The sequence below is a fragment of the Hylaeus volcanicus genome, chromosome 3 (genome assembly GCF_026283585.1).
Source record: "Hylaeus volcanicus isolate JK05 chromosome 3, UHH_iyHylVolc1.0_haploid, whole genome shotgun sequence".
In the NCBI taxonomy this organism is placed as follows: domain Eukaryota; kingdom Metazoa; phylum Arthropoda; class Insecta; order Hymenoptera; family Colletidae; genus Hylaeus; species Hylaeus volcanicus.
Genome location: NC_071978.1, coordinates 988,590 through 1,007,259, shown reverse-complemented (window position 1 = coordinate 1,007,259; position 18,670 = coordinate 988,590). Strand labels below are relative to the sequence as shown.

The following is an 18,670-nucleotide window of genomic DNA, read 5'->3' as shown; positions in this document are numbered from 1 at the left end:
TTTTTGGTGACGATATTTTAAGCTATTTTGAAAGAAGATAAATTTTTGTGGGATTAAACGCAATTCGAATGTAAGAGGAAAAAATGTACGGGAAACGTTTTCTGAAACATCAAATGTCATTTATGTGAGTGCCGGGCAGCGGTACATGACAGTTCGTGTGAAAGATCGAAACCATTAAAAACACTTTCACATGAACTTATTTTTCGTTGAGACTCCTACATATGGGGGCTCGTCCGGGATGGGGGGTTACAGCGGCAGAGGACCGGCCAGTCACGATGAACAACAATGCCACGCGAAGAACGGTGGAGCGGGCAACAATGAGGCGTTGAGAGAGAACACCGTTCCAGAAAGAGAGAGGGGAGTACACTCGCGAAAGAGAGCGCACTGCTGTTGAGACGCAAAACCCGTGAGAGAAAGAGAGAGGGGAGTACACTCGCGAAAGAGGGCGCGGCGCGCACTGTTGTCGAGACGCGAAACCCGAGAAAACGGACATTCGGCCTAGTTAGGTAGCTTTCAGCTTGCGTAATTAAATTCAAATACAACGCAAAACAAATATGAACACTCTATTATACAATTTTGAACTTGATGTTACGGTTACACAAAGGACATGGACAAATTAATAGTTTTCGTTGCATATAAATGCGAGCAATTTGAAAAGAAAGATGTGAAGCTCGTATGCATACTTCTATCATTTTTCGGTATTCAATTTTCTGTAAAAATTCGCTGGGCCACGTGTGAAGGCACTCGCGCGCCACCTATTGTACTTCTGCGTCGGAATGAAATTTCGAAAAATTTTAAATATGCAAAAGGAATCCTTTTAATGAAATTTTATTGTTACACTGCTTCTACTATTATTCGAAGAATTTTAATTAGCTTAGAATTAAAAAGCTTCGTCACCAAAAAGTTAGAAGAAGCTTAAAATTAGTTAATACAAGTCGAAAGCAACGACTGCACAGCGATGTATGGCCAGCTTTCAGTTTCTCTTATTTTCATCAGCTCGGTATTTCAGTGTTTCGATAGCGTCATCGTATCAATCATGTCTCGGTGTATTCGTGTCGAGTGACGTACAATTTAAAGATCACCCGACGTCACCGTGGTGTATTTAAACAGATGTATTTACACCAACGTCGAGCTCGAATCCATTAGTCAGCTTCAAATCCCGAACGGTGCGATAAATCCCCAATGGCAGCGAATCATTAATATCGAACGAATTCAAACAGATTTACTACGTTTTGGCCTACACTCGAAACCCTCCTCGAGAAGCTGAGCGATCGACGCGAACGAATTAAAAATAAATCCATAAAAATGAACGATGCACGTTTTATATTTGGTAGCTTATACTTTGCTGATTCATAGAATACGTTTGCTCTAACGTTCTCCAATTAAGAATAGCCATCGTTACGAGGAAGACACCCAATAGAAGCCAAAACTTCCTTCGAATATAACGTAAACATTATATTTCGACTCGGCACGTGCAATGACATTTTCGCGACAAATATACATACACCGCCTTGAACAGCGCCTCGCCTCAAGGACCGAAACACTGGATACTGCCAATGTCAATTTAGCTTGACGTTACGTATCAAAAAAAGTTCTGAAAATCAGACGCGCTGAAAGACGAGATAGTTGATCCCAAATGTTTATCGGGGATCGTTGATTGACCGAGAGCGTAACTTGCCAATACATGTGAGACTTCCTGTACCGTAATGTTTCCTAATTCAATTACGATCTGTATCGTTGGGACGACGGGATCTTAATGATTCATTCGATGTATAGAGATAGCTAGACCGCTAAATTGCGCATATGTCTTCCTCCTGGTATGGCAACGTATTTATGATTTGACGAGTATAGGCTTGTATACAAACGGATCAACAACTACCCGCGCTTAATTAACGACTGACTCACGATCAAGTGTTTGGACGATTGTATACAACTGTAACGTCTGTTTACGAGTTTCTTCTGTGTCAAGAATGCAACGGCGTTGATGTTGTTCTCGATACTTCTATTTAAGGGCATACATGTGTATAGCGAGTGTGTGGCTCGTGAATTCATCTGATTAAATTTAGTTAACTGTCATTCCTCCACCTATAGATGAGATCCCAGTTATCCCGTAACCTTGACTTTGCTACACGCGGATGCTCAAGATCGGTTGCAAAAGAACGATCGTAGTTCGAGCGAAATTTCGCGGAATTAGGAATCGATCAGAGGGCTGAAAAAGTGTGGGAAGAGGCGCGAAGAAAGAGGAACGCGTGGGCGTGCAAAATAGCAACCGTGAGGATTCGCCGAGGTGGAAACTAAACGGACGCGCAGAACGTAATCAGGGAAAAACGGAAGGTTCCTCTTGCGCGGGGCTGATTCGACCAATCGCGATCCGTTGGCGGGGGTTGTGCCATAAATGTCGCGTGGCGAGACGCGGAAACTCGCCGCTGGTCGGCGCCACCGTACCGACGTCCGGTATACTAGTCCACATTTTTGGCGGCAGCCGCCCAGTCTAAGGTCCAATCTCCGAACCGAACGGTCGTCCGAAATACTTAGGTAAAAGACCTCATCTCCATCGACCACCGGTCAAAGCTCGAGTTTATTTGCCATATTTTTCTCTCTATTATTTTCTATTTTTTTTTTTCTCTGTTCGTTGTCACTTGGTTAACGAAACGAACATTTCTTTCACCGGCGAGAAATCGATCTCGACCGTCTCTGTGCCACGCATGAACACGCAAAATCGAGAAAGAGATCCGTATACCCAGAGAGGGTTGGGGCAGAACTTATTGTTAGAGACAACGTACGCGAGTGCGACACTCGAGGTCGAACCGACCAACACACTCCGAGAGACGGTTTCTTCTACGAGAGGGAAGATCGAAGATCGTTCATCGTCACGTTCGCATTCTACCGATGCTCGTTTGTGCGACAGTGAAAAAAAGAGGAAACGCCTGACTGGACGTGGTTCTGCCGCTGCTTGTCCTCTGCGTATATTTAGTAGGAATTCGCTCTTCCATTAACCTAGACAGACTGCGCTGTTTTCGTCTACTCACACGTACCCAGTTGCGTTTCATATCGCTCCCTACACCCTTGCGAATATTTTTAGAACTAATTGATGCTACTAACCACTCGACGATAACGCTAATCGCGGCGTGAGCCACTCGGCCTTCGCGCTTGATCGATGAGATGAAAACGACCAAAGTATCGTATTATTTGAAAATCAAGAATTATTAGAAATACGATAAATACACCACGATCGAACGATCGTTCCCGTCTCATCGAATTTTTATCCAATCCCTATATACCACGATAATATGCACGCCAACGATTGTATGTATTATAACAGCTACCCCTTCCCAATTATAACACCGTACCTCCTACCTCCCGTGTGATAAATCTGTTTTTTGCTATTTTTATCGATACAAACCACATGCAAGTGCGTGCCTGGGGGAACGACTCCGGTGAAATTGGAGTACAAGGTTACCTCGACACACCACGAGCCAGAAAATGGCGTCGAATGGCCGTGTAAAACGACACGGTCGAAAAACAGTAAAAGTACGCTTAAATAAATATTGAAACAGTGCGTGGTTGCGTCACCGTTCTCTCCGTACCTAGTGTATTATCGTCAAACTTTGTCCAGTTTGTTTAAGCAGTGTGAAGTGGCAGTTGACGCGGTGATCGCGATCGATTTATCATCGTCTCGTTCGAAACTCGCGAAATATCGTCCCGAATCCGTGGTTCTAATTTCGTGGAGGCGCGCTCGCAATAGTTGGCGCGACGCGCGTCTCGATTTCGCCCCGATCGCATACCAATTCAAGGCAGACTTCGATGGCTGCCGCGTCCACGACACTTCTCGAAAGGTGGACACGGTCGAGTTCGTTGCCAATCGCAACCGGCCGAATTGTTTATAATAATTGGCAGCAATTTGTTTGGTAGTTATGTAACGTGCCGCAGTGTACTTATACCGTCGGATAAAAATAGCTAGGGGCCCTCGAGTGCCGCCAAGTCCGTTGTGTCTGTTATAACCGCTCCCTTTCTACGGTTAAATAATTTTTGCCAATGATTAGCGCCATCTCGCGTCGTCTACTTTTTCTAGCGTCATCTATTTCTTGCTGGCGCCTGTAAAGCACCGTGGAATGCGTTTTACCTAAGGAATGGCACGCGTACCGTTTGGATCCGTTAAATAAAAGTTACATTTTCGGTCATGGAATAACTCGTTCATTTTATTTGTAGCGATGCTTTTGTGGTCGAAGGAAAATTAATAACAATCGCGATCGATCGTAGTTAGAAGATATACATAGGTGGACCAGTATAGAGTCGAGTTTGTGTTCTATTCTGTCGAATGTTATAGTTTCACCATGGAGTGAATGTTTCGCAAAGAGTCTTGCACGTTTAAAATTTCCACGAGGTACCGCGTATAAAATTACAAGCACCTAGAAAGACACGCTCCAGATTGCTCATTCTCTTAATATCGTAAAGTACGTCACAAGTGCCAAGAGGCGCCTCGCACCGCTTGACAAGCTAAACTGCGCGTCTGACCGAATTAAGGCGTCACTACTTTCGGCTACATCCGGCTAAATATAACGTCGCGAAAAGGCTACTTTCTAGTCGAAGCGGAACTTGGATTTCGAACCAAAACAATTATAATCGGCTACTAGCATCATTCTATCGACTAATCTACTTTGAAATATGTCTGTCCAAGTATGTACTTGAGTTTACTGACTTCAATTTATTTAGGTCAACTATCCATCGAAAGATTTACGATTCTCAGTTTCGAAATGTGCTTCGCTATAAATTGTATCCAGATTTCAATTTAACGATTCAACCTACTTTCGACCTTTTCCAGTACTCGAGCAATTAAACGATAAACAGGGGATGGAAAGCTTGAAGTAATGGACTCTACTCCGAGCAATCAAAGCTTACGTCTTTAAGGGAACAGAGCAGGTTTATAATCATCCCGTCAGTCAGGGCTGATCGAAAAATGAATTACCCATTCTGCTAGACAAAGTTCGATAACTATACGAACCTGGTCCTATTGATTTCCTAAGGGCTTCCCCAGAACTCTACTCGAGCTGTACGATAGAAAACTTTTGATGCAACTAGGCAGTCGCTATATTCTAGTAACACCGTTTCACGCGTTTCACCACAACGTGTCGTGTTCGTTGTCTTTTCAGCCGACGGTTAAAGTTTCCGCATCGTAGACCGATACGCCAAAGTTTCCCTCGTTTCTGAGGTGGTGTCGGGTCTCGTGCACCCTTTAACGAGTCACGCGAGACGGCCAGCTTCGCTTATAAAACTTGAAGAAGCGCACGCTCGGGGAATTTGTTCGGTTCCTGTCGAGTTCTCGACGCGAGCCGGTTTTCTAGCACTGCTACATTTGCGAGCCATGGACGTATGCTTTGGCAAGTGAACTCGGAACTGTCAACGAGCTTTCAAATGAGAATCTAGAGGACGTCGTAAATTAAAATTTGTCGCAACGACCTGGCCTATAATTGCTGGGAATAAGGGTAGAATGACGAAATCGTTTTGGTTTTCGTAGACTAGGTTTATTAGTGATCTCTGAATACACCGAATCCTCGAATTTACAATGAATTGATAGGACGAACCACTACGAACAATAGGTTACCTATGTCGATATCAGCCAGGGTAGGAGGAAAGGACAGATGAAAGTGCGTCTATCGCTATCGCCTGTCACCGAAGAAATCCACGTGTCTGCCGAGAGTCTGGCAAATGCCTCGGTTATTCGATTCTTTTGCTCTCGCTGCAATTTTGCGAACGCCACCGATGACGCATCCAAGTAGAACGCGCAGAAAGCTACGCGTCTGTGTACCTATGAAAAGGTATGCCAGTCGGGACGTATTTCAGTTTTTGGACCTACGCCCCAGATGATTTGCTTGACCGCGCCGCGTGTATTTTTAGAAGCCATCTAGATTACACACGCGTCCGGATGGGGATGTATACCCGCCTCCCCGATTCGAGTTCCTATCGCGGTCTCGCTTCCACCATCGCTGTATTTTTAGAAAAAAATCGAATTCTCGCAAACTAACTACCTCGATACGCAGTTGAACCAAACGAGGGACGATAAAACGTATTTTATGAATGGGCGTTGTACTTGAAATCAAGAAGAACGCGGTTGACCCCGTTTTCCAGGTGGAACGTATTTCTACTCCGGTATTCCGAGTGACGAACTCCGCGCAACTGTTTGCTACTAACCGTTTCGATATCTAGAGGATCCATGGTTAACGAGACGATGTATCGTTAGACGCCTGTAGACGCGCGTTGAAAAGCACTCGCGATGAAAAGTAAACTAACTGACTCTGCTAGTTGTAAGTTAAATTCTCGCGAAGCAGTAAATTTGCGACGTTGATATCGAGCGATTTAAGGTACTCGAGATCCTTGTATGGGCTGTCGATCGTTCGATTATCTTAAGCGGTGTAACTGTCACGCTCGCGAGTAAAAATAGAGAATTGTATAAATTGGAGGAAAACAGCGACGGACGTTTAATGGGTCATTATCGTGACGACGCGACGGTGCGCGGCATAAGGGAGCCCATTCCAATGGGAGTTGGTGAAAATCGGTCAAAGTCAACCGGAGACCCGTCGGCTATGCTGCCTTCGCACAGCTTGGATGTCCACCTGTTTCCGACTAAAAACGGACCGGGGCCCGGGCAGCCTAAATATAGCGACCGCGAATCCGGGACTCTTACGTCACGACGCATCGTTTGCGACCACGACCACCGAGCTTTCTTATTTTTCCCCTTTTCTCGACGTTACGCGACCATTGGCGTATGCCAGTGTTATCGACTTAAACGATTCCAACGGACGTCCGAGTATCCGATTAACGCTAACGACCATTTTCGAATCATTTCACTTTTGCCTATTTTCTTACATAAAATGTATAAATAATATACCATTGTTTCGTGTATTATTCGATTTAGTAATAAATAAATATTTCGTGAAATATTTTTCCATTCGATAGATAAAGTAGTGTCTGTAGAATCAGTCATTTGATCGATCGAGGTGGAAATAGGTACATATTTAAAATAAAATGTCGGTATACATTTAGTGATTACCGACTGACGAAACACTTGCTCTACTGACGCAGACCCTAGAGACACCTGTTAATACAATCGAACAGTATTTTATCTCGCGAATAGAGAAATAGGTGGTGCCACCATCTAACGCGACAAATGGAATAAAATACTTGGTCAAAAAATTGTCGATGATATTCTAACTGACTTTCAATCTTTCTCAAACGATAATTACACGAAGCATTATCTATTCACACGTCAGATGTGTGTCATACATTGAATAAATGTGTCTCCTGCATGATTTTTCCAGAAAGATAGCGTTGTCTCGGTTGTCAGCTTCTCTGGCCTCGTGTATTAAGACTGGATCGTAGATCGTACTGGTTAATCTAAGACAGAAAACAAAGAAATATTAATATCTCGTTCGAATTATTAGCGGTGTACATATTTAAATAATTCTAATACGTAAATGTAGATATTCACGATCCATCTAATTCCAAACGCTATTCGATTTCGAGTTCGTCACGTTTATGTTCGAAAATATACATATAAATTATTAACGATTATTTAACAGAGCAACTAACCTCGATAAACAAAGTCGCCTAATGTGTAATTAGATCCATTTTGGTGTTAATTAAACGCTTAATGTCAATTATTTAAACGTTGAACATGTAATAAGCAGCTCGGTTATACCCCGCGCAAACACTTCCCGTACTGAATTTCGAAATCAGCCGTGCCAACCCTTCAAAAATGAACATTCCCATCGATGGCAATCGACATGTTTAAAACAAAAAACTTCAAATTCCGACTGGATTTGACAAATTCCTAATGATTAATTTCATCGTTAGTAAGGTATATTTTGAATTAGGATTGGTAAAATGATTACCAGAGATTAGAAATTACTAGAAGCAACTAGATTAATGGCCGGAAATGAATCCGATCGCTGGAAATAAATGTTTGAAGAAAAACGATTAATTTATATTACGTATTCCAAATTTACTCGGTTGACCTTCGATCGCTCTTGCCGAGAATGAAATAGGAATACGTGCGAAAGCGTCGGATGATCCAGGCCGAGTATGAGTGCGAGTGTTGCTAAAATTAGCTGCGCAGTTGCGTCAACAAAAAGAAAAGACGATGCTCCTGTTTGTGTCGCAGTCCTCGATTGGCTGATCCGGGGAATGCCGCGGCCAATCCTGATACCCGTAATACTATTCGGTATTCGAAAACGGAACGATAGTAATTTTCGAATGCGGGAACTAAATTCAGATTTTCGCGTCTCATTCAATCAACTATCTCATTGATATTTTACTCGTTGATGTACCATCCAACTTTTACTCTGTACGTTTATGAATTACATTTCTCAATTAATTCAATGATTCTTAAGAACAATAAATCGATTTGTTGTTTTTAAAGCTCAGTAACTTTCAGCAAGCAACGATTCGTATATTATTAGATTTAGAATAGAACCATTCCTTTTCAATGTCGTGAACATACACAATTGCAAAATCGTCTTTACTAAAAATTACGAAGAAATCGACCGTGAAAAATTGACACGCTATTCTTAGAAAACGACACGATGCCAGCAAACGCCTTTGCGGATAATCGTCGATAATTCTCGTATTTTTAGCTGGTTGACAGCCTGCTAGCGTTGCAAACTCTAAAATTGTCGAATTCGAGATGCCATCGCACTCGTGTTTGTACTTACATACATGTTGTTAACGGAATTCGAGGAATCGCGTCAATGGACAATTTCGTAAACTGAATCAAAACAATGACGATAGAAAAAACGATACGCTCGCGCTTGATAATCCCTCCAAGTAAATATAAACATTAACGCACTCGAAGGCATTTGCAATGTTTACTCCCATGCCCGATAAAATCCATACCGTTCCAGGAAGAGCGATTTTCACTTTCCAAAGTAAATAGTAAAAAAAAAGTAAACAGTACCACGTCGAAATTCGCGAACGATCTTCCTTTTCTGACCAAGTTAGGTCGCGTGGCACGTCTGGCCAAGCTGAAGCAAGGAAATACGCCAATACAAAAATAATGCAAAACTCGATTCAAGGTACTTAATCAAGCCTGCCTTCGTTTGTTTCAGCGAACGAGTGAGTTTAACAGTTCAGTAGAGCGGTAAAATGGACGCGCGCTTCAGAAGCAATCTCGACATGATTGGGCGCAACGAGCCCATCACAAGGAAAGCCAAATTCTGGCAAAGTTATGTCCGAGCCTTAAAAGGTGTGTTCTATATTCTCCAAGTAAACCCAAGTAAAAATTGTCCATTCTTTATAAATAACAAAATGTATACCACGCTACGATGCAGATCTATTGGCATCCACGAGTAGACTTTACCTCGAAGGTCCTCGGCCCTTCCTCTATTTCTGCTTCCTATCGTAGCTGTCCTCAATCTACTACCTGTAACATGTATACGTTTTCGAAATAGTAAGTAAATAAATTTTTAACGATGACAGGCACCGATGATATGAGGGCTCCTGAACACACGCACAGACCCCGCAGCATTTTCCGCTCTGATTACCCTGAGCTGTCCTCCTCGTGGCCTTTCGGAAAGTCTATCTTTGAAAATCCCATTCACGCAGCCGATCGCATCAATGTTCCTGGATACAGGTACGTAATCGTAGCGCGCTTCCTCTTATTTCCACGATACAACCAAAAACGTAACCATGGATTTTTAAGCTCGTAGAGATATTTATCCCGAGTGTAATCAAACACTGACCTTTCAGGGAAGAATGCTTGCTCCTAGTCGAAAGAAAATTTTCAGTTTCTGATATGTCTCTGTTAAGCGTTATCTTTCGTTTCTTTTTTAAGGTACTTGCCCGTTCACCGTGAGATCTACGGTTACTCACCGAGGCAGATCTACCCCCATCAATACAAACCTGTAGAACGCTTCACCCCCGGTACGTACTAAAGAACTCTGAGCAAAAGTCCCAAAGAGAGTGAACGACGTCTGAATTTAAAAAAAAAAAGAAAGTCAAAACAGAACAAAAGAATCGAAAGCGCGAAACGAAACGACATACATCTCGAAAGACAAACGAGAGATTCTCACCGCTAACGGCTAAGTGAGAACGAAACCAGAAAGAAAGAACGAAACGCATGAGAAATGGAACGAAATCACCAATCGTCACTGTGTACTGTTAATCCAAATGATTATATATAACCGCTCGTTCTCGGGGTTTTTTTTTCTAGTTTAATTAAGTACTTGTCGAATGTAACCAGGTGCTTTTGGCTTCTGGTTGAAAGAGAACAAACCGACAAAAATATCTTAGAAAATATCAAATGAAAAAGCATAAGGAAAGGCAAAAGGCATAGCGGACATGTCGGAGGTGTCTGTGTCTCGCGATCGCAACCGTCCCTCCGAGGCCTTTCTCAGAAGCCAGAAACGCCAATCGGAGGTTCCGTCTCGTACCCCAAGCCTCCACCTTTGCCTGCACTCGATCGTAACTAAAAAATACAGAAAATTAGATTCTATTGTTATGTGTCATCCCCTCCGACGTGTGTGAAACGCGTATGCACCTAATCAGACCGTGTTAAGTAAACTCGAAATCATATAATATTATCGATAATCTACTTTCATACCATACCATATGTGTACCACTAATTATTACTCTACACATCTTTGTATCTAAGTTATTATACGTATATGTCGCTATATGAAAACATGCATCTACATACAAAATATATAATATGTTTAAATATGTCTAAGACTTGTCTGCTTCGCGAGTCTTTCCGTGAACGGACGAATCATTTCTCTGTCTCTTGTGTCCTCCATAAAACGAAAACATCGCTCTTCTACCTTCCAAAGACCGAATTATAGACGTCACTGCTACGCGAAACATAGGAGCAACGGCTGACATCCACTGATGATCGACGTTTCATCTCGCCGATCGAGTGTCTTATTAATCGACTCTGCTGTACACCAGAGATGGGCAAAGTCTGGTTTCAGTAACTAATAACGATTAACTTCGTAACAGCGGATGAAGAATGGTCGCTTGACTATACGAAACTCGATCGATACTAGAACGAACGTTTACACCAAGGAAACATTTGTCGTAATTGAAATTTGTTTGTGATAGTTGAAAATTAATTTTAACGTCACTTAATCGCCATAACCGCGCTGCAGCACATCGCATAACATAATTTCGACTAGAATAGTAAACGATGTTAGGACGAGTGGACAAATGACGTATGTAGATTGTAGCGGCCATCTCTGTTTTCTATAATAAGCGACAAACTTGGGCAAGTGTGACGAACGCGGTAGTAATAGGGACAGTAGAGCCAGTAGCAATGAATTAACAAACAAATTAATGCGATTAACTAATCAAGTGAAACATTGGTGGATGTGTCGCACCTGTTCGATGACTCGACGCACGCGAATGTGTCGACGGATGGGAATGGCGACGACCTACGAATCAGACGACAGACGAAACGATCGAGCCATCATGGATCATCGTTCATCAATCACCGATCATAAAGATCATCTTTGTTCGTCGATCGCCCAGAAACAAAAATCGATAAGCTGACCCGCTTCCAGGGTTAAAACATGGACAGCTCTGATTCTAATTTCTTTCCAGGCACTAGACCAAACATGTGGCAATTTCTCAAACGCACCATCGATTTGAGCGACCTTAGGCGACAACAAATTATACGACACTGGCAGACGAATGAGCGAAACGTGCTTACTACGCGAGTGCAACTTCGTCATTGCTTACGGAGAAAGTTCTACTAACCGTGATCATCCCTCTACCAATCTCTTCTAACACTCGACTAATCACCAAACTCGATTAACGTCTTGACCTTGAGTATTTCATACACGACACACAGGACAAGTCCGAATACGAAAGACTTTTGTTAGAAATCATCAGTTCTGTCATCGGAAATCGGTATACACTCGCTCCAATGGTCTCGTGTTTTCACGACAATCCAGATCTTACAGATATAAAATAGTAATTGGCCAGGATCATTCGTCACATAGGTATTAACAAATTAACGCATACCCTTGACACTTTATCCAATCTTTCTCGTCGATAAAAGCCAAGCAGAGCTTGGATACACGCGCACGCACCGTATTCTCTCTATCGTTGTGTTCAAACGATCGGCAAGAAAATGTGACGACCTTCCACGGTTCAAAGAACCAAGGAGAAGAAATAATTTGCGATCGAAACCATCTTGAAACAGTGGCCAATCAAGATTTCACAAGCACGAGAAAACTGCTGTATACCGATACGTCAAATTTTTAATAAAGTTAATATGGCACCGAGAAACAAGACCGATTTGATGACGATTTTGAACTTTTTCTCGACGATCTTACCAATTTTTGTTCCATGTGACCGTGAGTTTTTGTCCAATCGTTACTTAGATTTTTGTAACATTTTTATAAGCGTCGTTTTTTTTTTTTGCGATGGAATGTTTTCGTCACGTTTCGCTAACGACGCTAATAGTACACTATTTTTACGTTTTTGGGGTGAGTGGAAGGTTGATACCTAATGAATATTTGGCTACTGCGAGAAACTGTCTGGAAAATTAACTCTTGCAGCTGAGGTGGAGGTCGCCGTTTGATTTGAAGTAACAAGCGCCTCGAATTTGGATCGTGAAATAATCGCCAAAAAGGAGCGAGAAGTTTTTGAAAATTTTCACAAGTAGAAAGGAGTGCCTGACACAAAACAAAATGTGATTGTATGGCGAGAGTTCGAACTCAAAGACAGCGGAAAGAGACTGTAGTAAGAGAGCGAAGTACACGAGAAAGTAATTCATGAAGCCCAAACAAAGAAATAAACTAGAATTCACAATGGTCGCCAAACTTGAAAAAGCTGGAAATTTTCTCACGACGCTTTTGCGTTTTAATTTCTACTACCGATTTTTTCCGTTAAACGTCGTCGCTTGTCTCCCCTTATTGTGAGCAGTAATAAAAAATAGAGTAGCGTTCACGATAAGTAAAAAGGCAGACGCAAAGACGATAGGAAAGAATTGATAGCGACTGTATTAATACACGCTCTAATTTATAATAATGCGCACGCGAATCGAGCATTCTTTTTACTAACAAACGACAGACAGTGCAATTAATTTCAACCAAATCCAGAAATTTCTATCTTTTTCAGGAGTTGGCATGTACTCTTTTTTAAGCCCAACCCCGTCCACCCCTGACCTTTACCAGCTTAAGTAATCCAACTATATAGGCTGTCCTATAAATACATGGTATGAACCAGAAGCAGAGGAATCCTTTCGAAAAGATAAATCAAGAATATAGAATCTCAATAGCTTCGATTTCTTTCATCTATCTATGGGACACCCTGTATGGCTTTACCCTATGGCAGTACTTATCGATACTAATTAATTGGGCGATTAGAAACCACGATGGTGTAGGAAAAAACACATTACGAACTGTCGCATAATAGTACTACTAAATAAAAGTCGCAAGAGGAGTCGATATTAAGAGATTCAGGCAACGATTACCGATACTTTCATTAATTGGTAGCCAGGAGCTTTTTGATAGTTCACAGAAATAATATTTGGTACACGAGACGATGCTAATCGATCGGTAGCGGCTAGACAGTGTGTCGGTTGAATCGAGTAATTATTTTTCGGAAATTTCGAGCTGAACCACAGCTTTTTTCCGTCACCTCTCCGTCGGGGGAGGACGATTTTTTGAAGCAGTATTTTTTGGTCCTGTCAGGTCAGTATGCTTTTTCTCCACAGCTACACGTGACGTCGTGTTATTTTTCTTTTACTTTTTTTCTATCTTTTTTTTATTTTGTGAGAGCGTCGAGATTTTTCTTTTGTCCTCGAAGGAAAGAATTCCGCGAACACCCTAAGCTTTCAGAGGCTAAATTTGTTTTATTTTTTTAAGTAGGAGAAACACGCACGGCTGACTACTACACGAAACAGGGACAGAACCCTCGCGCTCTAACACTTTGCGATCCGATTAACTCGTTACGTCCATATCGGCGTCTGTGAGAACGAAATTCGGCACGTTAACCTGTTTATTCATTTTTCACGTTGATGTAAAAATGTTGCATGAAACTACAGGTTGATCTAAGAATAGCGGTTGAAAAAAATATCACAAGCTTCTGCATCCGGTTCCCATGTTTTAGATCACCCTGTACATTCTTGATAAATAGTCCAACTATCTATAACGAATGCACCGTCGCTAACTAGAAAGACATTTCTTTAACGTGAAACAGGCGCTTGACGCTAACACACTAATCAAGAGAAAATTCAGGCCACACGGCGAACCGATCAACCGATGGTACGCACGGTTTTGATACGAGATGTCGTGATCGTTCGTAGATTGTAGATTATGGTATACAGAATGATTATTTGGAGAAAAAACAAATGGACGAGAGGAATCCATAGTCTAGTGATATGTTGTTATGTGGACTTGTTATTTTTTTTTTTTGTAGCGCATCAGATCGGATCATATCGATCGATATGGATCCTCTTCAGTGCGAAAGAAAGGATGCAACCATTTCAAAGAACTTTCTTTCCCCCTTAAATACATGTGCGTTTTAGAGATTTCGTGCGTCCTTCTTTTGCTCGAAGATGCAAGAACGTTTTTTCAAACGTTCATCGACTAACTAAACAATTTTAATCGTGGTAGTAGACGAAGAACGTTTGGAAACACGCTTCGCTGTTTATAAGTACATCTACAGCATCCCTGCACGGAATCAGCCGAACAGCGAAAAACGAAAAATTAGACGATCTTGTTTGTCAATAATAGGTAGAGCATGAATTCGGAAGAAGGAACCAGTCGTCAAAAATAAACGAAATACTGTGACACCAGCGATATCTCTGCTGAGGTCTTCAAACAATGTGTTGCAATTTCTCAAGAGTTACATCCTCTAATTATTTTGAGCAGCATATCTCGCCGCGTTCGCAAGGTTCGATTTATCCGGCGGGGATGCTTGTTTAGTTGCCACGAATTTTTGTTTCAATGCCATAAATATCACGATACAGCGAAACCATTCGACCCTGAGAAAGCTTGGACCGATCATCTGAACCGCTTGGCAGACATCGACAGGATGTACCCAAGCAAAACGCCTCTACTCTCTCGGCATATAAGCCCTCCGCTCAGTGCGAAACGATTGTTCGACATCCACGGTGAGTACTCCTCGTTGTGGTACTTGAGTCGAGAGACGAGACCAGTAGACAGTTTCCCTTCAGCCCCGAACTTTAACAACTGAACAAAACATCTCTCTGATAAATGAAATTGTATTTAATTAGTACAGTGTTGAGAGTTGTTAGTGGTGGTCCGTGAATCGGATCGAGGGGAAGTTGTATCCAGTCTTAAAAATTGTGCGCGGAAACTCGTCTTTTGTGGAATCACAGAAAATAGTGGGATCATCTAAATTTTAATGAAATCAGCTTTAAGTTGTTCAAGATAGTGCGAGAATACCGAATAGGTATCTTCGATGCACAGTTGTCTATTTCGATTCTAGACATTACGTTAAATATGTAGTTGGATAACGCGATACCGTACAAGTGTTCCGACAGTGACAAGTATTGTAATTCCATATGATGAAATACTTGAGCCGCGGTGATTGACGACTACCAACAGAAACGATATAAATGTAGCAGTTGTTCTTTTAAATGGCTCTTCAAAATAATTGTTATACCCCTAATGACTGGTGCTTATTATGCAATCGAAGCAAGGATTCATTAAAATTCGGAAGACCTGGAATAATGTAGAATAGCTCGCAATTTGACAAACGTGTTTCGAGAATGTTGTTTAATTTCAGGTAACCTGTTATTCGATAACGATTTCTTACCGTCTTTCTCTACATTGCTTCGGAGGAAGCCTTTATTCGACCTTCTCGAACCATCACCAATGGCACCGGTCAGTGCGTTCACCAGAGACCCATGGTGGTACCCGAGCTACGCTCCTTATATCCCGGGCTATGCTCAAAGAGCCACCCCGTTCTATCTAAGGGACAGTTACCTTAGCCCCGTAAAGCGTAGCTACCTGTGGAGCCGACATCCAATCAGGCCTCTCGGTATGTACACTTTTCTTTCGTTATCCCCGACACTACAGCAACACGTGATCGCTCTTTATCTGGAGAAGTTACAGCTATGTCGTAAACCTTGAAAATTGGGGGAAGGTATGGGACCTATTTAGCTCGGAGCTTCGTAATTGATGTACAGGAGGAAAGTAATTATTTCTCCAGACGGAGAGCGAAACTGTTGACCTGAAAAAAGAAAAGACAAAAGTTAGAAGAGTAACAATTTTTGGATTTCTATTCTCGGTGTTTGTTGCGAAATCAAAAGAAGAAACTGTTCGCAGAAACACGAAACGCGTGATAATTGTTGCGCTATCACTACTTATGACATCAGTTCTTAAAGCGTACATACAAATTTAACGATTATTTTGAGATCTCCTTCGCGCAAAGTCTTCCGTGCTCGCATTCTTTTCGTTACGTAACACCGAAAAAGTTACATTTGGCATTATCTAAACAGTTGTTTTGCGTGTTGGCACGCGCGCAGATATTGTTGTACCTTAAACAATCCGCGAAATTCGCGAAAGCTCGTGCCAACCGCGACCGTCGACTTGCAACGTTTAGCCAAATGATTCTTTTTCTTTTTGACACTTTTGACAAATCGATTAACCGCGTCGAGTAGACGGGCCTCTATTAAAATTGCTAACGTTAAATAGCGTAATGAACTTTGAAATTTACACGAGTTTCGTAGTTGGTTCGAGAAACGTTAAAGGAGCATCTCAAGATAGAAAAATTACGATTCGTACAATGACGCGTTTCGCTATTATTAAGGGAGGCAACGATTATTTCGAGAGACTTGAAAGAAATTAATCGTGTTGCTTTTCCTCGACTCGTTCAGTAAACTTCGTAAACTCCAATAACAATGCTGCTGAGTTCGCAGCATTGTTTTGTCCCGGCGAGGCTTCACCTTGATACGAAGCCCTGTGCTAAGTCGATCAATCGTTGTTTACGTTGCAAATTTTCCTACTGCTCGCGTTTAATTCGTCGACGAATCGTGGAAACTGAAAATAAGTGAATTTTCGCGACGGATTGACGAGTCGACGTCGAGTAAGAGAGGAAACAGAAAATTCATCAGTAAACGTGAATGATACGGAACACGAATATGTTTGTTATATTTCAGGAGCGTTATACTACTATTATTCGCAGCCAGTTCCACGATTTCACTTTAGCAGCCCGTGGTACAATAAACGTACCACATATTAAGAAAAAAAAGTGAGCGATAAGATTAAAATGTGGCCAAGTGTTTTGTCCCCTCATCCTTTACTCGTTAATATAGTAAACAAATAATAATCGAAAACAGACGATGACGTCATCGCTGTGCATATTTCTGGTTACGATTAGATGTACTTTATGATTAACACGCAGCTAAACGTAACAAGCATTAATAAGAACAACAAAAGTATCGGTTTGAACAAAACCCGTGTTACGTGGTTTGTTCGGACGAATGTAAGCAACGTCGATCTTAACCGTGTCATCGTAAAATCATGAATCATTTGTTCGTTACGTTACGTTACGTTACGAGATACATAATCATCCAATTAAAACAAAGAAGAATTGTGTTTAAGCAGCGCCACACAGCTGTCTGTATTTTGTACGTGACTCACGTGCCTGTATTTCCAACGTTCCCTCTAATAGGTCTGTTTATTTGAAACGTGTTCCTCTATGTACACTTTCATTTGACTAATATGTATATACATATACACATGTACATACCGATGGAAACTCGAGCCCGTCCCCTGCAGACAGATATTCCCGGAATTTTAATAAGTCCCTAGCATCCAGTTCTCGGAAGAGCTCTGCTCCGTCAACAGTTTGTGTTTTCGCAGACTACGTTCGAACATAACACAAGCTTTAGATGTTACTCGAGATATCGACTGACACCGACAACACGATCTGTGTCGACCACTCATTTTCCATTGTGAAGATTCTCCTATCTCCCCCCTCCCCCCCCCCCGCCCCGCCCTCTTCAAACGTATTCTAATTCGTATTACATCAATTGTGTCCCAGTTTACGCTTTGAGAGTTCTACGAAAGCCGTGCATTCCTTTCAAATAACAAACATTGTGCTTACAATAAAAAATACGGTCACGTTAACGGAACTCTCGAAGCTACTTTCGCATCGTTTTCCTTTTTCATCGATTGATTTTTGTGCCTGATAGATCAATCGGTCTTTTTTCCAGCTCACGTCTACTGATGACTGTGTCGCCCCACATGGAACGCATGATACGAAAAGAAGCGATGAAAAAAGTGAAATAAAACCACGAAAAAATAAAACAAAAAATAGATATGAAACAGTATTCGCATCGTATCCCAAAAAACCGTTCGACACCTATTGCCTGACTCTTTGTCTTTTGTTTCTCACAGTGCGTACCATCGTCCACGGAGTTTTATTTATTAACATTTCTCGACACCATGGTTTATTGTACTCTTCATACGTGCTGTCTACGAATAAAATAAACACTGCCCAAATTTTACTACAAGATGTTTCTTTCTTCGACAACGCGGATAACATATCGTTATCTAATACGATCTAAAACGAACAACCATCGACCATGGGAACAGGTTTGTACAACAATATGCATGTTTATTATCTGAAAGTTTTACATCTTTTGGATGTCATTGCATAGACGTGCACTGCCGAGATTCGAGTACTTCATATTTATTTG

The 18,670-nt window shown here is 41.8% G+C and overlaps 1 protein-coding gene and 1 long non-coding RNA gene across 4 annotated transcripts; one reads left to right on the top strand and one right to left on the bottom strand.

The window, feature by feature from the left end:
- The first annotated feature begins 2,375 nt into the window (after positions 1-2,375).
- Positions 2,376-18,478, top strand: LOC128873188 (uncharacterized). 3 transcript variants are annotated; one of them, XM_054116562.1, is made up of 8 exons: positions 2,376-2,535; positions 9,102-9,238; positions 9,472-9,625; positions 9,827-9,915; positions 14,969-15,112; positions 15,751-16,005; positions 17,126-17,217; positions 18,185-18,478. In XM_054116562.1, the coding sequence occupies exons 2-7, from the start codon at positions 9,139-9,141 to the stop codon at positions 17,206-17,208; spliced, it is 825 nt and encodes a 274-aa protein (XP_053972537.1). In that variant the 5' UTR covers positions 2,376-2,535; positions 9,102-9,138; the 3' UTR covers positions 17,209-17,217; positions 18,185-18,478. The 3 variants fall into 3 exon arrangements, with proteins under 3 accessions (XP_053972537.1, XP_053972540.1, XP_053972538.1); XM_054116563.1 differs by lacking the exon at positions 2,376-2,535 and adding an exon at positions 2,823-2,973; XM_054116565.1 differs by lacking the exon at positions 17,126-17,217.
- Positions 3,540-8,339, bottom strand: LOC128873189 (uncharacterized). The gene is made up of 3 exons (XR_008456347.1): positions 7,890-8,339; positions 7,588-7,828; positions 3,540-7,392 (listed from the first exon to the last, which is right to left on the bottom strand). It is a non-coding gene; the product is annotated as an uncharacterized LOC128873189 (long non-coding RNA).
- Positions 18,479-18,670: the final 192 nt, after the last annotated feature.